The sequence below is a fragment of the Sus scrofa genome, chromosome 5 (assembly GCF_000003025.6).
Source record: "Sus scrofa isolate TJ Tabasco breed Duroc chromosome 5, Sscrofa11.1, whole genome shotgun sequence".
In the NCBI taxonomy this organism is placed as follows: Eukaryota; Metazoa; Chordata; class Mammalia; order Artiodactyla; family Suidae; genus Sus; species Sus scrofa.
Window position 1 is genome coordinate 19,662,633 of NC_010447.5, and position 18,721 is coordinate 19,681,353.

Sequence of the window (18,721 nt, forward strand, 5' to 3'; positions counted from 1 at the left end):
AGATTTAAACAGGAAAAAGGAAGGGGTTGACACTACAGGTAGATCTTGCATTTTTCAAAACCAAGAAGTAAAAGATATTACAAATTTTTGTATTGCCCAAGGTAGGAGGAGGCACTCTGGGATTAGTCTGGTGCTGAAATATTGGGGGTTTTAGAACATTTCAGTGGTTTATAGAGCCTAAACATGATTTTGGAGAACTTATCCTGACAGCAAGAACTAAATGAGGCTTTAGCGAAAAAGATCATGAGACATTTTATTTTTACATAAATGATGTGTAAGCATTGCTATCAGTCCCCGCCCCCCCAACTTGCATCATGAGGAAGTTCTACAGCTGGAGCTCAAACCCACGCCATTGCAGTAACCAGTCATTGCTGTGATAATGCCAGATCCTTAACCCCTGAGCCACAAGGGAACTCCTGTTGTTTTTTTTTTTTTTTAAATAATCATCCCTGAGGCTGAAGAGAGTGTGTTTCACAGCCTTTGGTTCATATTAAGATCCTGAAAGAAACATGATGGAAATAGGGCCCAAGCCATTCTTGTTTGGAGGCTACTGTTATCTTTGGGTTTTTTTTTTTTTTTTGTCTTTTTACGGCATGTGGAGGTTCTCAGGCTAGGGGTCCAATTGGATCTATAGTTGCTGGCCTACACCACAGCCACAGCAATGTGAGATACAAGCTGTGTCTGTGACCTACACCACAGCTTATGGCAACGCTAGATCCTTAAACCACTGAGTGAGGCTAGGGTTTGAACCTGCGTCCTCATGGATGCTAGTTGGGTTCTTAACTGCTGAGCCACTGGGAACTCCTGATTCTTAATCTTATTTGAACGTTAGAATCATCTGAAGGGTTTTAAGACACACTAGGCCACGTTCTGGTCCCAGATCAATTAATCAGAAAGGGCTGGGCATAATTATTTTTTAAAAGCTACCCAGATGATTCTAATGCTCAGTCAGGGTTTTGAACCACTGACCTAGGCACTGTTTTGAATTTACAAAAGCTCTTCTTTCACCTGCATGGCCTAGATGATTCCTTGAAGGAGGAGCAAGCTGTTAAAGTGCCTTTCGAAAGATGATTGCTAAGAATGAAAGCTTCATTGTAAGCTCAGCACAAAGCTTTTTAGAAAAAGCTGCTGTTTTGGCAAACCAGTTTCAGATTGTTAGGAATATCTTAAAAGTAATGTTTATGAAATCCTAAACCTCTGGATTTATTGCAGCATCATTCATGTAGAATTAGTGGGACCAGTGTGATCTGAATCAAAAGTGATTTTTCAGGCTTTAAATTGCAGTAATCTGGTGGAAATTTATGGTGACCCATCCATTCTTTTCATTCAGATACCTGCAGATTGAAATTTGTGGGAAAGAAAGAGCTAAGAGCTTGAGAAGACAGGCAGTGGGTGCCAAACCAGAATCCAAAGTCAGGCTTCAGTGCATTCAGTAATGGCTTGTCAGGGTGACAGCATTCTCAGCTGATAAAACTGTTCCATTTAGCACCAGTGAATGAGCCCACCAACTTTCAGACAAACAAACAAAAATACCAAACCTGTCTTTCAGTGGAGCGATTTTAAAATAAAAATGCACCACACATTTATTCTTTCTATCCTTAAATGCTTTGTTGGTTCTTTTCCGACCCAGAAAGTTCCTGTTGTATCTGAGAGTCCTGCTGAGCTTTCTTTCAGACTGCTTTTCCAGCCAGGTTGAATATTTTTGAAAAAGAGAAAAAAAATTAAAAATAAAGAGAGACACCAGGCACTTACACAGGGTCATTCTAAGAGCTAGCTGGGATTAATACCCTAAACTGATTTTGATGCTTGCTGGTTCTGCCTGTGGATATGATTGCATTTATCCCTAAATCATAGATTATATTTTTAGAGTTAACAGTTATTAGTTAAAAATAAAGATTCTGGAGTTCTTTTGTGACACAGTGGGTTAAGGATCTTGACACAGGGGATTCGGTGTTGTTACTGCAGCAGCTTGTGTTGTTGCTGTGGTGCAGTTTCAGTCCCTGGCCGGAAATTTTGGGGCACGGCCAAAAAGAAAAATAAAACCCAAAAAACTCTGAACTAATGAGACATCTGTATGCTAGTGACTGAAAAGAAAAATCTTTGTGAGAAGATGAGTTTTATCAGCTTTTAGGCTTGACGGAATCCCCATAGTCCTATCAGATTCTTTAGACATTTTCAGTATTTCAGAAAGCCTGATAAAAGTTAAACTTTTGCCCATCAAAAAACTAAAACATCAAATTTCTCTGTTTCTGGCTTGAATTTTACCAACTAAATCCTGGTTCTCTCATCTAATTATTATTTCTGATTGGTAGTTAAGTGTACAATTTTTTTTTTTTTTTTTTTGTCTTTTTGCCTTTTCTAGGGCCGAACCCATGGCATGTGGAGGTTCCCAGGCTAGGGGTCTAATCAGAGCTACAGCTGCCGGCCTACACCATAGCCACAACAACGCGGGATCTGAGTCGAGTCTGCAACCTATACCACAGCTCATGGCAACGCCAGATCCTGAACCCACTGACCGAGGCCAGGGTTCGAACCCCAACCTCATGGTTCCTAGTCGGATTCGTTAACCTTTGAGCCATGACGGGAACTCCCTAAGCATACAATTTAAAATTAGAAGAGTATTCAGTAAGTGCTGTTGCAAAATATTTCAAGAAGAGATTTATGGGGGAACATAATAGTTGTTCTTATTGGTGGGATAGTTTGGGAAGTACTACTTTAAAGAAGCATGAAAAGTTGGAGCTGGTTACAACTTTTTAGGCAAAATAGCAAAGAGAGGTGTTGCCACCGGTGAGCCACTGAAAATAAATTTGTGTTTGAAAAAGAGTCACCGATGGGAGTTTACCAAGAACTGCCAGCATCGCACTCTAGAAATACAGGATGATACAAGATAAATGAAAAAACCAGTAGTGACTAAAAAAAATTTCAGTCATTAAATTCATTTTGTGTCCTAAATATATAAATATTATACATCTCTGTAATCCACATTGCCTGTAATAGTTGTCAGTGTACCTGAGCAATCTGTTTTCCGTGTTTTTCTTTGATTTCTAGGTAGTTCCTTTTCCCAGGACTCAGCAGTAAATAGCCTCTCACACCCATTCTGGTGCTGGCATCTAAGATGTAAATTGTAAGTCAAAGTTTGCAAACCTTTGGTAAAGCTTCATGAACAGATCAGTAAGGAAATGGAAATTTCTTCTTTTTTTTTAGGGCTGCACCCGAGGCATATGGAAGTTCCCAGGCGGGGTGTTAAACTGGAGCAGTAGCTGCCAGTAGCCACAGCAACTCTGGATCCGAGCTGCATCTGTGACCTACACCAGAGCTCATGGCAACGCCGGATCCTTAACCCACTGACCGAGGCCAGGGATGGAACCCACAACCTCATGGTTACTGGTCGGATTAGTTTCCGCTGAGCCACCACGGGAACTCCAGGAAACTTCTTGGAAAAGTTGTTGGAACGAAAAAAGATGGTGGAGTGGCAGAATTATCCTAAAGAAATTTTATCTACTAAAAATTGTGTAAAGGGCTTTTACACAACAGTTCTAAAATTTCAATATTTCTCTTCCTTTGATGTTATTTTAAGGAATGTCAGATGTTTAAACCCAAGAGTCATTTTCTTTTTGAAGTATTCACCTAATCTCTGCCTGGGATTAAGTTCTCATGTTTGCTTGTAACCCCCTTTCCTCCCAATACTTAAACTGTGTCATGCCAGTTCTCAAAGTGTGGTCTCCAGACCAGCAACATCAGCATTACTTGGGAACTGGAGAAAATGCAAATTCTTGGGCCTTGCTCCAGACCTACTAAGTCAGAATCTCAGGGGTGGGATGCCCTACAGTCTGTGTTTTAATAAGCCTTCCAGGTGATTTTGATACTCACTAAAATTTGAGAACTGTTGCCTTATACTCTAGTTGTTAACACTTTTCCTTCATCATGGACCATGGTTCTTAACATGGTGCTGCAAACTTAGTAGATACTTGATTGTTTGACTTGAGAGCACAGGTATACTTTGTCAGGTCAACTGTAAGACATCATCTGTCTTGTAAGAGAATACGTGAGAAGAAGAGATTAAAATATGTGAGGTTTTTTTCTTGTTTTATATCACAGCTGCTTGGAAAGCCTGAACAAAAAGGCCCATAAAGTATGGACCAACAAAAGGATAAAGATGTGGAATCAATGAGATGTGTTTTGGTATGTATCTAGGATATGAGTAATGGGCCTCAGCAGTTTTTTCCCGGCAGTTAATACTGTGAATGTAAGGGTAGAAACCCCAAAACCCGATTTCAGGGGATTAACTTTATAGCTGGAAAGTCTTACTACTGTTACATAAATTAAAACGCTGTGATGGGACTTTTTGGTGAAGATGAGTGAACCTGGTTACCAAGGTTTTTGAAAGGTTGATTTATTCAATATAAATATTTAGCCCAGAGTTCTGAATTTCTTTTTACTGCACCGTGTGTGTTGATTCTGCATATTCAGCTACTTTGATTTTGTGTGGGGACAGGACTAGTATATAGTCAGATCATGTCTTTCCTAAAGCATATTGTGATTTAATAGTAATAAACCAGAATGAAAGGAGGTTAAATGGAGACATAAGCCACCTGTTATGGGAGCTTGGAGGAATAGTTAGGACTTTGGGGAATTGAGGCAAACTTTGAGGCAATTCTTTTCTTTTTTTCTTTTTTTGTCTTTTTAGGTGCGGCAAATGGAGGTTCCTAGGCTAGGGGTCTAATAGGAGCTACAACTGCTGGCCACAGTCACAGCAACGCAGGATCCTTAACCCACTGAGTGAGGCCAGGGATGGTACCTATATCCTCATGGGCGCAATGTCAGGTTCTTAACCTGCTGAGCCACAAGAAACTCCTCAAACTTTGCTTTTGTAAAAAGTATTTTCCATAAGTTTATTTGATCTTTTTGAAGCTATGACCGAATGTTAGAAGCCAAAAAAGTGATATTTTAGCTTCTATTGTGTCTTCTCCCAAGGGGCTCCAAACCTCTTACAGCAAGATTTGAAGAGTTCTGGCAACTGTGTTTTAAATGACACAACTGCCTAATAAGTAATAATTTATCCCTTTAGACTAGGGTGACTGACTTGGTTTGCCTGGTTACTACCCCAGGATAATTACTGCTCCCCCTTTCAAGCTCAAGAATATCTTGGTTTGGAGGGAAAATTATGTGGTCCTCCAGTTAAGACTGCATGGTCTTTTAGGGGAAAATTCTGTATACCTGAAATATGATGAAGATATCTTTATCTTTGGGGGCCATTTTTTTTCTCTTGGAAACCTTTTGTTTTTATATAGTCTGATGTTAATATACCAGTGTGTAATTTAAAAAATTCAAAATATGTGTCAGGACTTAGTCAAGAGATAAAAGTAATTCTTGTTTATGTTATGTAAAGCTAAGGGAAATTCAGTAGCCCCCTACCCCCTCCACTTTGTACAAAATATACTAGAATGTGCTGGATGCTAAAAGTGTTTAGTTGTTCTCCCTTCTATTTTCTGTTCTAGCTGATGAATAAAAAAATCATTTGAAAAGGATCTAGAAAATACTTAGGGGTAAAACTACTAAGGGCAGAAAATGTTCATTTAACTTAAACTTCTACTTTTAATTGTAAGTCTAAATATATCTGAACTAGTCAATAAACTAGAAAAACCCCAGACTTATTTTAAAAGGATTAGCTAGCTATAATACAAATTACAGCTTAAGAACTAATTTTGGCCTCTCTTAAATTGGGTTTTGGTTCAGTTTAAACACCGAGGGTTTGAATATCTCCTAGATACTTAGCACCAGGATAGTGGTGGAAACAAATAGAAAGTGGAATGTGATTCTGCCTTCCCTCATGAAGTTTTGTGGTATGGTTGAGGTAGGAGACAGGGAAGGTTTAAATGAGGTGAGGATTCGAATTGGACTTCAGGAGTTCCCATTGTGGCTCAGCAAGTTAAGAACCTGCCACGGTCTCTCCGAGCAGGTTTGATCCCTGGCCTTGCTCAGTGGGTTAAGGATCTAGTGCTGCCGCAAACTGCAGTGTAGATCGCAGATACTGATGCAGCTTGGATCTGGTGTTGCTGTGGCTGCCACTCCGGATTTGACCCCTAGCCTGGGAACTTACATATGCTGCAGGTGCAGCCTTAAAAAAAATAATTGGACTTAAAAAAAAGCTAGAACATGGATTTGAATAGTTTAAGGGCAAGTGGTGATGTTTAAAAATGAACAGGGTGAAGAAGAATAAAGCATATTTAACGTGGGAGTAAACTGACTTCTGCAGTTAGGAAAGTAGATTTGGAGCCATGTTCCAAACTCAGCTTGTCATAAAAGCTATATCCTTTAAGCACGGAGGATTTGTATGGAGAATTGACTGAAGAAGGTTGGTATGGTGGTCATATAGTAAGTGACTTGGAAGTAGGAGAAAAAAGTTGGGGAATAAAGAATCTAATCAGAATTCCCTGGTGGCCTAGCAGTTAAGGACTTGGAATTGTCACTGCTGTGGCTCGGGTTCAGTCTCTGGCCCAGGAACTTCTGCATGCTGCAGGCATGGCCAAAAAATAAAATAAAATGGAAAAATCAACCAAACAAATCTAACCAAAGGTTGGCATTACAGCCCACATGGTGACTATTTCCCCTGCTATGGGAAATAGGCAAATGAGCCCTCTAACCATTTGGCTGATAAATGAGGATATGAAACAAGGAAGAAAATAAAAAAAACCAAGTGAACCTTGTCATAGGGAAAATATTCTTTATTTAAATAAGTAAAAACATGTTAAAATGCCAAGAATGAAAAGAGTTTCTACCTAAAACTTAATAGTTAAAAGATTTCCTCAAAGTTTTAAAAGGACATAATAAATCTTCCATTGGCTGGCTCTTTAATCCACAACTCCTCCATCAGTTTTCCTGACCTAAGGGTAGAAAGAGAACATTCAGGCAGTGTCATTTTGATGGCAAGCATTTTTATGGGAGACCTGATGTAAGCTCGATGTACATCAGTAGCATTTCAAATAGAGTACTAGACAGCTTTCTCCAAAGTCAGATTTAAAGGCATCAGGACTTTCCCTGCATTCTGTTGTGAGAGGAGGAGGACATAGAAAATACAGCTTATTTTTTAAAGAAGATAAGCTCGTCTAAGAATCTTTGAAGATTTAAAATACAATTAGTAATATTAGTTAAAACTATGCTTTTTTTTAAAAAAACTATGTTAATACATTAAACTATGTTCATAAATGTTAAAAATATGTTAAAAAAATTACCTTTTCTCCAGGACTTAGGGTTGTTAGGATGTTTATCATCCATAGTCTCTTTTTTAATGTCTCTTGAGTCACTGTAGGAGATGACCAAAATAGGAAAGTCAGCTGTAAATCAGAACTAGAAAATTAGTCTAGATAACCAGTTCTAGGAGATTAAAGTGACTTTAACAAAAATGGTTGTTACTATTTACATGACAGAGAAGGAATTATTGGTTTTATACTAGCTTCTGTTTTTTTTTTTTTTTGTTGTTGTTGTTTTGTCTTTTCTAGGGCTGCACCCTTGGCATATGGAGGTTCCCAGACTAGGGGTTTAATCAGAGCTGTAGCTGCCAAGCCTACACCAGAGCCATAGCAACTCGGGATCCGAGCCATGTCTGCCGCCTACACCACAGCTCACAGCAATGCTGGATCCTTAACCTACTGAGCAAGACCAGGGATCAAACCCGCAACCTCATGGTTCCTAGTCGGATTCATTAACCACTGAGCCACGACAGGAACTCCTAGCTTCTGTTTTATGTAATTCCTTTGCACCTTTCATTGCCTTTGTGTGTCTGATGGGTAACTCCATTGATGGCTCCTCTAACTCTTGGCTGTGCCCTTCAAGCTTGTTTGGTTGGGGATCTTGACCTAGTTCATGTATAATATGCTAATTCTTTTCCCTTCATAGTTTTAGGAATTGGTTTTGTTTTTTTTTTTTAATTCTTTGAAAATCTTAACACAGAATTGAGAACCTTGTGTAGTCAAGACCTTTTAGTATTAAAGCCCTAAATGGAACCTTAGGGAAGGAATCGAAGTACTCAGAGCCCACGAATACAGCTCTTTTAAAATTTATAATTGAAGCTTAAGCCTCTACCATGCCTGTGATCTAGTGGCCATCTCACTCCAAGAGTCTAACTTAAAAGTTATTCTTAGAATATTCTTTATATTCCGGGAACTTCTATAAGGGATTTATCTTACCTTTCACAAAACAGCGTTTTTGGAGCAAATGACTTAAGGACAAATGGAGAACGTTGTGTGTTATCTAGAAAGAAAAAAAGAGCAGTGGAAACACAAGTACTAAGCGTTTTTATATTATTGCAGAGAAGGCTAGCTGGCAGATTTGAAGGGTAGCTGGCCAGAGGCCCTTCCCTAATTGTTGCAGGGACTACATTCCAAGTCAGATGTGGAAGGTGATAGTCAAGGGATAAAAGGAGCCTGTGTTCTTGAATCACCACCCTCCTTGAATACTTACAGTGAACTGCATTCAAGGAAACTTCTGTTGGGTTAAACCATGATCTTAACATAATTTGGACATTATCTGTTAAATAATGCATTTAAAGTTTGCATTGTTTTAAAACATATGTATATCTTCATTTAATGGAAATATACCTTATGAGGTAGATAGTATTCTTCTTATAGATGAGGAAGATGTATTTGAGAAGTAACTTTCCTTAAGGCCAGAGCAGATAGTTAGACATAGATCTGTCTGAAAAGCTAGTGAGTTCTTCAGTATAACGTGCTGCATCTTAGAGAAAGGATATCACTTGAGAGAGCCAGGACCAACCTTTCAGATCACAAATTTCAGTTATACCAGTAGTTTTTTCTCTGGAAAGTGACTAGGTATTGGTAAGATAAGAATTTTTTAACTGTTAAAATTTTTTTTTTTTGCTTTTTAGGATCGCACCCGAGACACATGGAAGTTCCCAGGCTAGGGGTGGAATCGGAGCTGTAGCCACCAGCCTACACCAGATCCATAGCAACTCGGGATCTGAACCACATCTGTGACCTAAACCACAGCTCAAGGCAACGTCGGATCCTTAACCCACTGAGTGAGGCCAGGAATTGAACCCACGTCCTCAGGGATGCTAGTTGGGTTCGTTAACTGTTGAGCCATCATGGGAACTCCTGTTATAAGTTAATTTAGATTTAATTAGACTTCTTTTTACTGGGTTGACTCCAGAGACAGAAATTCTCAAATTTACTCTTTTTTACTCAGCTGTGCCTACAGCATGTGGAAGTTCCCAGGCAAGGGATCAAACCCTCACCACAGCTGTAACCAGAGACACAGCAGTGACAATGCCAGATTCTTAACCCACTGAGCCATGAGGGAACTCCCTCAAATTTATTCTTTTGATTGCATTGGTGGAGGATTTTGTGGGAGGGAGTATTAAGATTTAATCACTGCAGGGCTGTGATTAAGCCTTTACTTATGACTGTGTCCACTGTCTCACCCTTGCTTACCTATGTTCCAGACATCAGGGTCAGGCATCTGATTGGCAGCATTAGGAAGTTTTTCGTTTGGTTCCATACTTGGAGACATAACCGTTGGAAGATTAAATGGCTCTGAAATAAAGCAGACCAGAAGTTATAGAAGCAGAGTAGAAACTTTCTTTTGTTTATCATTCCTCATTTGGCTAAGGTTTCACTATGAAATATGGAGGGTGGGGGCAGTAGAACTTGTCTCCACTTATCTGCCTCCCCCCCCCCCGCCCCGGTAAACTTACCATCATCTATAGCAGTTCTGTTGGCACAGGTAGCCTCATGTTCTTTGAGCGTTTTTATTGGGACCACATGACAAGCATTATATTTGCAGTTAGCCATCTTTTTAGCTACCTTTGGATTTTTCTGAAAGGAAGAAGTTCTTGTTAAATGGCTGTTAGGTTTTGCCTGTATTCCACCCTCCATTCCTTTTTGGAATACTGAAGGCCTACCATGTTCCAACATTAAGAACTTCCAGGTGTTGTCTATGGTCAGAAGTTTTTTTTTTTTTTGTCTTTTTGCTATTTCTTTGGGCCGCTTCTCGGAGCTGTAGCCGCCGGCCTACGCCACAGCAACTCGGGCTCCGAGCAGCGTCTGCAACCTCTACCACAGCTCACGGCAACGCCGGATCGTTAACCCACTGAGCAAGGCCAGGGACTGAACCTGCAACCTCATGGTTCCTAGTCGGATTCGTTAACCACTGTGCCACGCCGGGAACTCCAGAAGTTCTTTTTTTTTTTTTTGGCCGCCCCATGGCGTATGGAGTTCCCTGGCCAGGGATCAGATCAAGCCACAGCTGCAATCTGTACCGCAGCTGCACCAACACCAAATCCTTAACCACTGTGCTAGGGCAGGGATCACACCCTCATCCCTGCTGTTGCAGAGACACCATCAATCCTGTTGTGCCACTGTGGGAACTCAGAATTTTATCTTTTTTTTTTTTTTAATAAAGTCTTTAACCTTTTATATTCTGAGCTTATTTTTCTCCCTCCAGTGACTTAACAGTTTTCATCAGTGGAACTTACCATTCTACATGATGCCAGGTGATACTGTAACCTGTTGGCTGGCACCCTGTGGTTTGGGTCATAAGGACATGTTTCTAAGGCTTCTGGCTCCATGAGGCCTAAATAGCAGGAACCATAGGTTCCAAAGAAAATATTGACATGTAAGATCAGGTAATCTTAACATAGGCTTACTTTCTGTTCTCAAAGAGTGGTATGAAAGATATGGGCGTCTTAAGGCTTACCCATGAAAGTTTTCGATAACTAAACAATAGCCTAGCCAGTTAGATAATAGGGAACAAATTCACTGCTTATATGCCTTGGAAGACCAGAAATTAACACTCGTACATATTTTTTAGTCTCAAAGCTAGTATTACATAGCTTTTTTTTTTTTTTTTTTTTTTTTTTTTTGGTCCTCCAATAGAGGATTAAACAGGCAGGATTCCTTGGAAAACTCACAACCCTGGGGTAAGATGAATTTTAGCACCCCAAGCTTGAGTGTTGGAGAAAGCAAGGCTGGGCAGCTGACTCCTTTACTGTTCACTGCTCCCTTCCACCTCTTCACCAAACCTGTCTAAATTAAGCTCTTTGCCAGACAAGGATGTCACTTGTCAGATAGGTCAGCATAGCCAAAAAGGGGATAGGGATTTGGAAGAATGAACAGTACCATGTTCAAGATCAGGCTATTTTATGATTATTTGAGAATGCCAGTCTGAAGAAGGTACTAACATATGAAGACTTCAAGAAGTGAACTAAGAATACACTGTCTCAAGTCTGCCGCATTTTACTGCCAATAGGAGGCCTCCTTTCCCTTATGGCTAGCTGTCTTTAGCTATCCTCGCAGACATTCACTTCAAGGACTCCCTAGTTTCCAAGCAACAGCTACAGCTGAGATTTCTGCAAAACAGACAGCATAGTCTGATGGGGGTAAAAAAGATCAAGGCAGACTGGCATAAGCAATAGGGATAGAAAAGTGCCTAGAATAGCCCATTTCAATTCTACTTTGCATCATGCCTAGGGCATAGACAAAGGGCACAGAGCTAGACTGTTAAATGTCAGATTTTCCTGAGGGCACTTAGGTGATTAAGTCCAGGGATTTAGACTCAGGTATCTTTCAGGAGCATAAGCCAAGATGTTTTTTTAAAGCTTACAATGCATATTAATGACTACATTAGAGCCACGAACACTTATTATGAAGTGAACTGTCTCCCTGAATATAAAGGCTGCAGTATAATTCAATATTGTACAGCTAGCTTTAGATTCTTAAAGATGATAGAAAAAGTTTTAATACCTAAATGTAGTCTTCAGATCACCCTTATTTTTAGCCAGCAGCCTAGAAAAGTATGAAGTTTGACTATACTGATAAGGCTGGTGGTTTGGTTTTTTTTTTTTTTTTTTTTTTTGGTCTTTTCAGGGCATGTGGAGCTTCCCAGGCTAGGGGTCGAATCAGAGCTGTAGCTGCCAGCCTATGCTCAGCCACAGCAACGTGGAATGTGAGCCGAGGCTCTGACCTACACCACAGCTCACGGCAATGCTACTCAGGTTTGTTAACCACTGAGCCACGATGAGAACTCCACGATAAGGCTGGTCTTAATAAACAAAGAGTGCTGCAGAATGGGCCTTAAGAATCGGTGACCTGGGATCATTCATCTAACTTTTGATATCTGAATATCCCATGTAAGAGGCCAAGACTATAATGGAGGCCATTTGGTTTAATACATGTTAGACTCGGCAAGGGTATTTCAACCTTGATGCTAGCTTGACACTTAAACCTAGTCTAAACGTTCTTTAGACCTACCTTCTTCTTGAAGCAGTGTCTCTCAACAATCCAAAGGGAAGTGTCACTTGAAGAGGAAAACAATCCTTCTGTAAGGCAAAACAAGTCAAATAGCTGAAGTTTGACAACAGAGAAACCACAGTACATTTCAGTCTAGTGATGTGAAGCAGCTTTCTGTTCAAGCTATTCAATTCCTCATCTCCCACTATGTGGTTTCTCAAAGGTTTGGAAGTTTTTGATGTCATAGTTAAAGTCTCGAGAAGTGGTTCTCAATCCTCCTTGTGCATGAGAATCACTGGGTAGTTTTAGAGTGGCAGAGCCTTTGGCCCTACTCCAGAACCATTGGATTAGAACCTTTACAAATGGGGGAGTTCCCGTTGTGGCGCAGTGGTTAACAAATCCGACTAGGAACCATGAAGTTGCGGGTTCGATCCCTGGCCTCACTCAGTGGGTTAAGGATCCGGCATTGCGTGAGCTGTGGTGTAGGTCGCAGATGTGGCTCAGATCCTGTGTTGCTCTGGCTCTGGCGTAGGCCAGCGGCTACAGCTCCGATTCGACCCCTAGCCTCTGGGAACCTCCATATGCTGCAGGAGCGGCCCAAGAAATGGCAAAAAAGACAAAAAAACAAAAACAAAACAAAAAACAAATGGGGTCTGGCTAACTGACTTTAAAAGAGTTCCACAGGGGATTCTGATTTGTAACCAGGGTTACTAGACCCTGCTCTGGAGTAATTAAACTACCTTTAGAAGGATTCTTAAAGAATCCTTCCAGCAGGAACTGCCGCATAATGTTTCTAATGAAGTTGCTCTAAAGATTACCTGTTGGTATGATTAATCTCATCTTTAAACCCGGCCTTTTTCTTTATGGGGTGCCAAATAGAATTCTCACAGAAAGCAACATAACCTCACTACATGCCAAAAATAAATAAATAAATAAATAAAAGATTTATATTTGGCTTTCCTAATATAATATACTAGGCCTGAGCCAAATGTTTACATATACTGTGTCATATAATTACTTCCTTGGTTGTGTGCGGGATTACCGCCATTGCATAGATTAGGAAATCAACTCAGAGGTAATAGCCTAAAGTTACAAAGCTAGTGTTTGAATATCATTATTAATATTATTTGGGAGTTACCATTGTGGCTCAACAGTTAACAAACCCTCGGCTAGTATCCGTGAGGTTGCTAGTTCGATCCCTGGCCCAGCTCAGTGGGTTAAGGATCTGGCATTACCGTGAGCTGTGGTGTCGGTCGCAGACATGGCTTGGATCCTGAGTTGCTATGGCTGTGGCACAGGCTGGCAGTTGCAGCTCTAATTTGACTCCTTGCCTGGGAACTTCTATATGCTGTAGGTACCGTCCTAAAAAAAAGCAAAAAGCAAAAAAAAAGAAAAAACCCAAAAAACCCAACCCACCAAAAAACTCTACTAACCCAGATGGAGGCCGCTGCTGTACTGCTACTCAACTTCCTAGATGTTGGTGTCTTACTGCCTGCCCTTTATTCTCTCCCATCAAGGTGAAAGACCAACAGAAACCTCACAGATTTCTTTAGTAGAACTTGAGTTTCTTTGGTAACAGCAGGTGATTCAAATATTCAGGGCCAATATCATCTTATACGAGGCCCTTAGCCTTCTAGGGATTCAATTGCTATAGGTAAATTGGAAGGCAGATTCTGTTTTCCAAAAATGCTAAGTCTACCTTAGAGATGTTTGAATTTTTTTTTTTTTTTTTTTACCATCTTCTTGTTTCTTTGAAAACATATTGGAAAGGAGGTAGATATGAAGATAATTCTATTTAGTTTAGAATTTTCTGAGGACTTTCTGCTTTTTGCCTTGAAAGAAACTTGAAAGTGAGTTGATTTTCTTGAGTGAGGGAGTTAAGGCCTAACTTGGAATGGCAAGAGTATTTCAGTGCTAAAATTTATCTGGTCTTCTAAGATTTAAAGTCTATTATTAATTTACCTTCGTTAATCTCAGTTAATTTTGTTCTTCATGGGGCTTATTTGCCAATTTAATCTTAATAATTGGATAGTTAAATCAGCATATTTATTGAGTGGCTTCTGTGTCCAAGACATGGTGTTTTAAATCAGGGTTTCTCAACATGTATCTGATGGAATCTTTGCACCAAAACTCCCTAGGGTACTTGTTAATGCAGACTCCTAGACTCCACTGCAGACCAACCAAGCCTGACATCATTGATCTCAGTTTCATAAGCACCTTTAAGAATAGTACTTAAGTACAAACCTGAGAGAACATTGAAGTCACCTGGAGGGCTTGTTAAACCAGAGTACTGGATCCTATCCCAGAGTTTCAGATTCAGTAGGTCTGGGGTGGGACCTGAGGATTTGCAGGTTTGCTAAGTTTCCAGGTGATGTTGATATAACCACACTTTGAGAACTACTATGCTAGTTACAAAGAAGCATTAGATATAATTCCTGTCATTAAGGAGCTTAGGATGTAGTTGGGGAGATAAGACATATTCTTAAAAATTTATAACAAGAAATTCAACATTATGTGCAATATTTGACATTGAATGGGGGTAATTTGGAAGAGGTGGGATTTAATCTGGGCCCTAAAAAGGTGGATAGGCCTAAGTTCAGAGAGAATAATAACATAGGGATTCTTGATGGGAATATGAAAGGGAAAGTGTAAAGATATATGGGAGAGTAGGGTGGTTGATACTTGTTTGTCTGGTCTCTATAAGGACACTGGTGGAACGGTAAGGCCAAAAAGATTGATGCCAGCCTGTGAAGAGCCTTGAAAGCCTGCCCCTCTCCTCTACCTCCACCCATTTCACAGTCTGACCAAAAATGCTGCACAGCTAGAAAGAGGAAGTTTCCCCTGCTGAAAGAGCAAGAGGAAGCACAGAAGATTCTGAGGGCCTGTGAGGCGTAATGACTGCTTTCACCCCTGAGCCAATTGTAGAAGTTACAGGAAGATCAGCGCACCAACCAGGCTGGGTGCCTCCGCCCAGAGGGTGTCACCACCCAAGCTGAAAGTGTTTGGGGAGATCAGGCATTGCTGTCCGGATGCTCCTCTCTCTTGGCCATCATGTCTTTGACCTCTGCCTACCAGCATAAATTAGCAGAGAAGCTCACTATCCTGAATGATCGAGGTCAGGGGGTTCTCATCCGAATGTATAACATCAAGAAGGTAAGCATGGTCAGCTGGGCTAGTGCTGATTATCCCAGCAATAGTAGGGCAGGGAACCCTGAGGCCTGCAGTTCCTTGGTTAGACTCTCTCCACTTTCCTGCTGGTTTAACTGGCCTTGAGTCACTCGTATTATATAGGGCAGCTGGTGCTGGGAGGCAGAAGGGGAGGCTTTTTTTCAGGACTTCCCCCTTTCTTGGTATGATTCTCATCCCAACAGGAGGGTCTGCTTTCTCCTGGGTATGGGGGTAGAGGTGGGATGGGAAATAATTGTGTACCAAGTTGTCTGGTTAAAGGTCTGGGGTCTAACGTTTTAGGTCTTACTGTTTAGTACTAATCCTCCACACTCTGAAGATATCCGAAGTTGGGTCTCTGGCAAAAACTTTTTCATGAAAGTATTTTCCCTGAAAGGAAAAATTAGAGGTGATATTTGGATAAGAAAAGAGTAGGTACCTTTTGAGGTACTTAGAGTCTGAGACAGTTCTTGCTGTGGTTGTATGTATGTGTGTTTAGGATAGGAACTGTGGCACTGAGTGAAGCCGATGGCAAGAGGTGGGCCAGGGGCCAGGCCTAGTGAAATTAAGACAAAGACGGGTGGGTGTGGGGAGTTTCTGGAAGAGAAAACAGGGGTTGTAGAGGAGGGGACTTTTGTGTATTTCATAATAAAACAAATCACTGGGAACATAGTTTCTCTGTCCCTGTGTCTCCTATAAATGTCCTTTGGGATGAGATGCTTATATGATGGACATAATTGTGACACTGGGTCTCCCACAGAGTCTTAAATCCTGAGCAGCTGCTTTTCTCACTCCTTCCGGCTTCGGCTTAGGGGTGGGGAGAGAGCTTCCTCTTTGTGCTGGGCCAAGCAGACATTAAGCTTTACCCAGCAAGCCGAGATTCCCAGGTTATTCAGCTCTTCTGATAGTTGGGTTAAGGTCCTGAAACTTGTTCCCAACCTACTCTTATGCTTTTATAATTAATTCCCAGATTCCCTTTCCCTAAGAGAGTGTGTGAGAACGCTTATGCAGGAAGAGGTATGTTTCCGAGGAGCAGGAAGAAGTGTTGAAATATAGTGTCATTTATCTATGCAGACTTGTTCGGACCCCAAATCCAAGCCCCCTTTCTTACTGGAAAAGTCCATGGAATCATCTCTCAAGTACATCAACAAGAAATTTCCCAACATAGATGTCCGAAACAGCACGGTGAGAATGCCATCTCCTTGCTCAGAATATCTCTGTGCTCAGATGTTCAAACTCTCTTTTGACTGCCTCTTTTTGAACTTGGCAGGGGGTGGAGTAAGTAGCCTTCTTTTAGTTTTTCTAGGCTCAACCACCAGGCTTCAGGTTGTAGATAAGATGGGATTCTGCTAGGATAAGGTGGAGCAAAGCCGTGCCCCTTTCTCCATTGTAAGATTCGCAAGAATACTTTGTTCTTATGGAGAAAGACAGCTCTATCGACCCAAGAGTTGCATGTATTTTATTGTTTTTCTTGTTTCCCACTCAGTGCTTTCTTATCTGAGAATTATGCATCTAGTGACATATCCTTTACTTCTCTCTTATTAAATGTTAGCTCTAGGTTTCTTACCATCTTGCCTGTTAACATCTCATTTTGCTTCTTTTGATTGATACAAGTAGTAAATCTCTTTAGCTGAAAGAGACTTTGAAATTTCTTCTCATTTCATGCCCTGTATCTAGTCAGGATTACATGCACCCATCCTACCTAAAGCGAGACTATCCTGTTTAAAAAACCTTCAGAGTTTGAAGATTTTTCTAACTTCTCTGTTAGTGTATTTTAACCCTTTTTAAGAATGTTTTAGGTATAACCCCTGTTCTTCTTGGGTTATTTTGATCAGTTATGTTCTTATTTTGTGTTTTTTACTTTATGTTTCTCTTAGCAACATTTAGGACCAGTACATCGGGAAAAATCTGAGATAATTAGATTCCTCACCAACTACTACCAATCATTTGTGGATGTAATGGAGTTTCGGGTGAGCTCTCTCTAGTCCAGGTCCTCAATGTTGGGATGTTCATTTATGTTCCTTTTCACTCTTTCGTGAAAAAATAAGATATACGGATATGGAAGGATATCTAAGTTATATTGTTAAATGAAAGTGAGTTGCAAAATGGAATAATAGAGACAATTAGATTTTTGTTGTAAAAGATAAACTTATATGCACATAGTATTGGTATATGCATAGGAAAGATTTGGAATATACATTAAACTGTTAAAAGTACCTACCTTTGGGGGTGGATTGTTATGATTGGTTTATTACCCCGTACATTTTTGTATTGTTTGAGTAAAACATTTTAAGTATTATTCCTCAATATTTTATTACACATCTACTGAAAAATTCTAAGAATAGTACAATGAGTATTGTACTACTTTCCCCTGGATATCCTAATTTTTAATATTTGGCCATGTTTGCTTATGTTTTTTTTTTTTGAACCATTTGAGTTAGTTGCAGACATCATGACATTTCCCTTCCTAAATACTTTAGCGTACATCTGCTAAGAACAAGAATATTTTCTTGTATAACCCTAATATAATTATCATACTTGGGAAATGTAACATTGTTACAAATGTTATAGTTAATATATAGCCCATTTTCACATTCCTTTAGATGTCTCAAGGATCATACATTGAATTTATGATGTCATGTTTCTTAGTAGTTTCGTCTCTTTAGTCTTTTTTTTTTGCTTTTTGGGGCCACACCTGCGGCATATGGAAGTTCCCAGGTTAGGGGTCCAATTGGAGCTGCAGCTGATGGCCTACACCACAGCTACAGCAATGCAGGATCTGAACTACATCTGCAACCTACACTCCAGCTCATGGCAACACTGGAACCTTAACCCACTGAGTGAGGTCAGGGATGGAACCCACATCCTCATGGATACTAGTTGGGTTTGTTACCACTGAGCCACAATGGGAACTCCCTAGTCTTTAATCTAGGATAGTTCCTAGCTATTTTTGTCTTTCATGACACTGACCTTCTTGAAGGGTCCAGACTAGTTATTTTTCATAATTTTCCTCAGTTTGAATTTTTGTAATTGTTAACAGTGTTTGGTAACATAATACATGGATTATATTTTATATGAATTTTAAACAATTAACAGGTACTTTTTTGTAAACGTAGACTGCAAAAAATTATTTAGAGTAATGTTTCTGAAGCCCAGATTGATAATGGTGTTTCGTGAGTCTTAAAATACATACCTTTATTTATTTATTTATTTTATGTCCTTTTAGGGCCACACCTTTGGCATATGGAAGTTCCCAGACTAGATGTCAAATTGGAGCTGCAACTGCCCGCCTATACCACAGCCACGGGAAT

General features: G+C 40.2%; 2 protein-coding genes across 4 annotated transcripts in view; one reads left to right on the forward strand and one right to left on the reverse strand.

Moving 5' to 3' along the window:
* On the reverse strand, nt 6,711-13,785 carry LOC100621706 (gametocyte-specific factor 1-like). 3 transcript variants are annotated; one of them, XM_021091747.1, is made up of 8 exons: nt 13,679-13,785; nt 12,267-12,334; nt 10,493-10,590; nt 9,713-9,833; nt 9,450-9,551; nt 8,187-8,250; nt 7,233-7,303; nt 6,711-6,884 (listed from the first exon to the last, which is right to left on the reverse strand). In XM_021091747.1, the coding sequence occupies exons 3-8, from the start codon at nt 10,583-10,585 to the stop codon at nt 6,871-6,873; spliced, it is 465 nt and encodes a 154-aa protein (XP_020947406.1). In that variant the 5' UTR covers nt 10,586-10,590; nt 12,267-12,334; nt 13,679-13,785; the 3' UTR covers nt 6,711-6,870. The 3 variants fall into 3 exon arrangements, with proteins under 3 accessions (XP_020947406.1, XP_020947407.1, XP_020947409.1); XM_021091748.1 differs by lacking the exon at nt 13,679-13,785 and adding an exon at nt 13,481-13,503; XM_021091750.1 differs by lacking the exon at nt 6,711-6,884 and having other exon boundaries at nt 7,276-7,334.
* The window catches only part of NCKAP1L (NCK associated protein 1 like), a 42,938-nt gene continuing 39,197 nt past the window's right edge, over nt 14,981-18,721 (forward strand). The window contains exons 1-3 of the mRNA XM_021091746.1: nt 14,981-15,398; nt 16,485-16,595; nt 17,288-17,380. Of these exons, the coding sequence (XP_020947405.1) occupies nt 15,297-15,398; nt 16,485-16,595; nt 17,288-17,380 (306 nt within the window). The 5' untranslated portion in view covers nt 14,981-15,296. The remainder of the gene's footprint in view (nt 15,399-16,484; nt 16,596-17,287; nt 17,381-18,721) is intronic.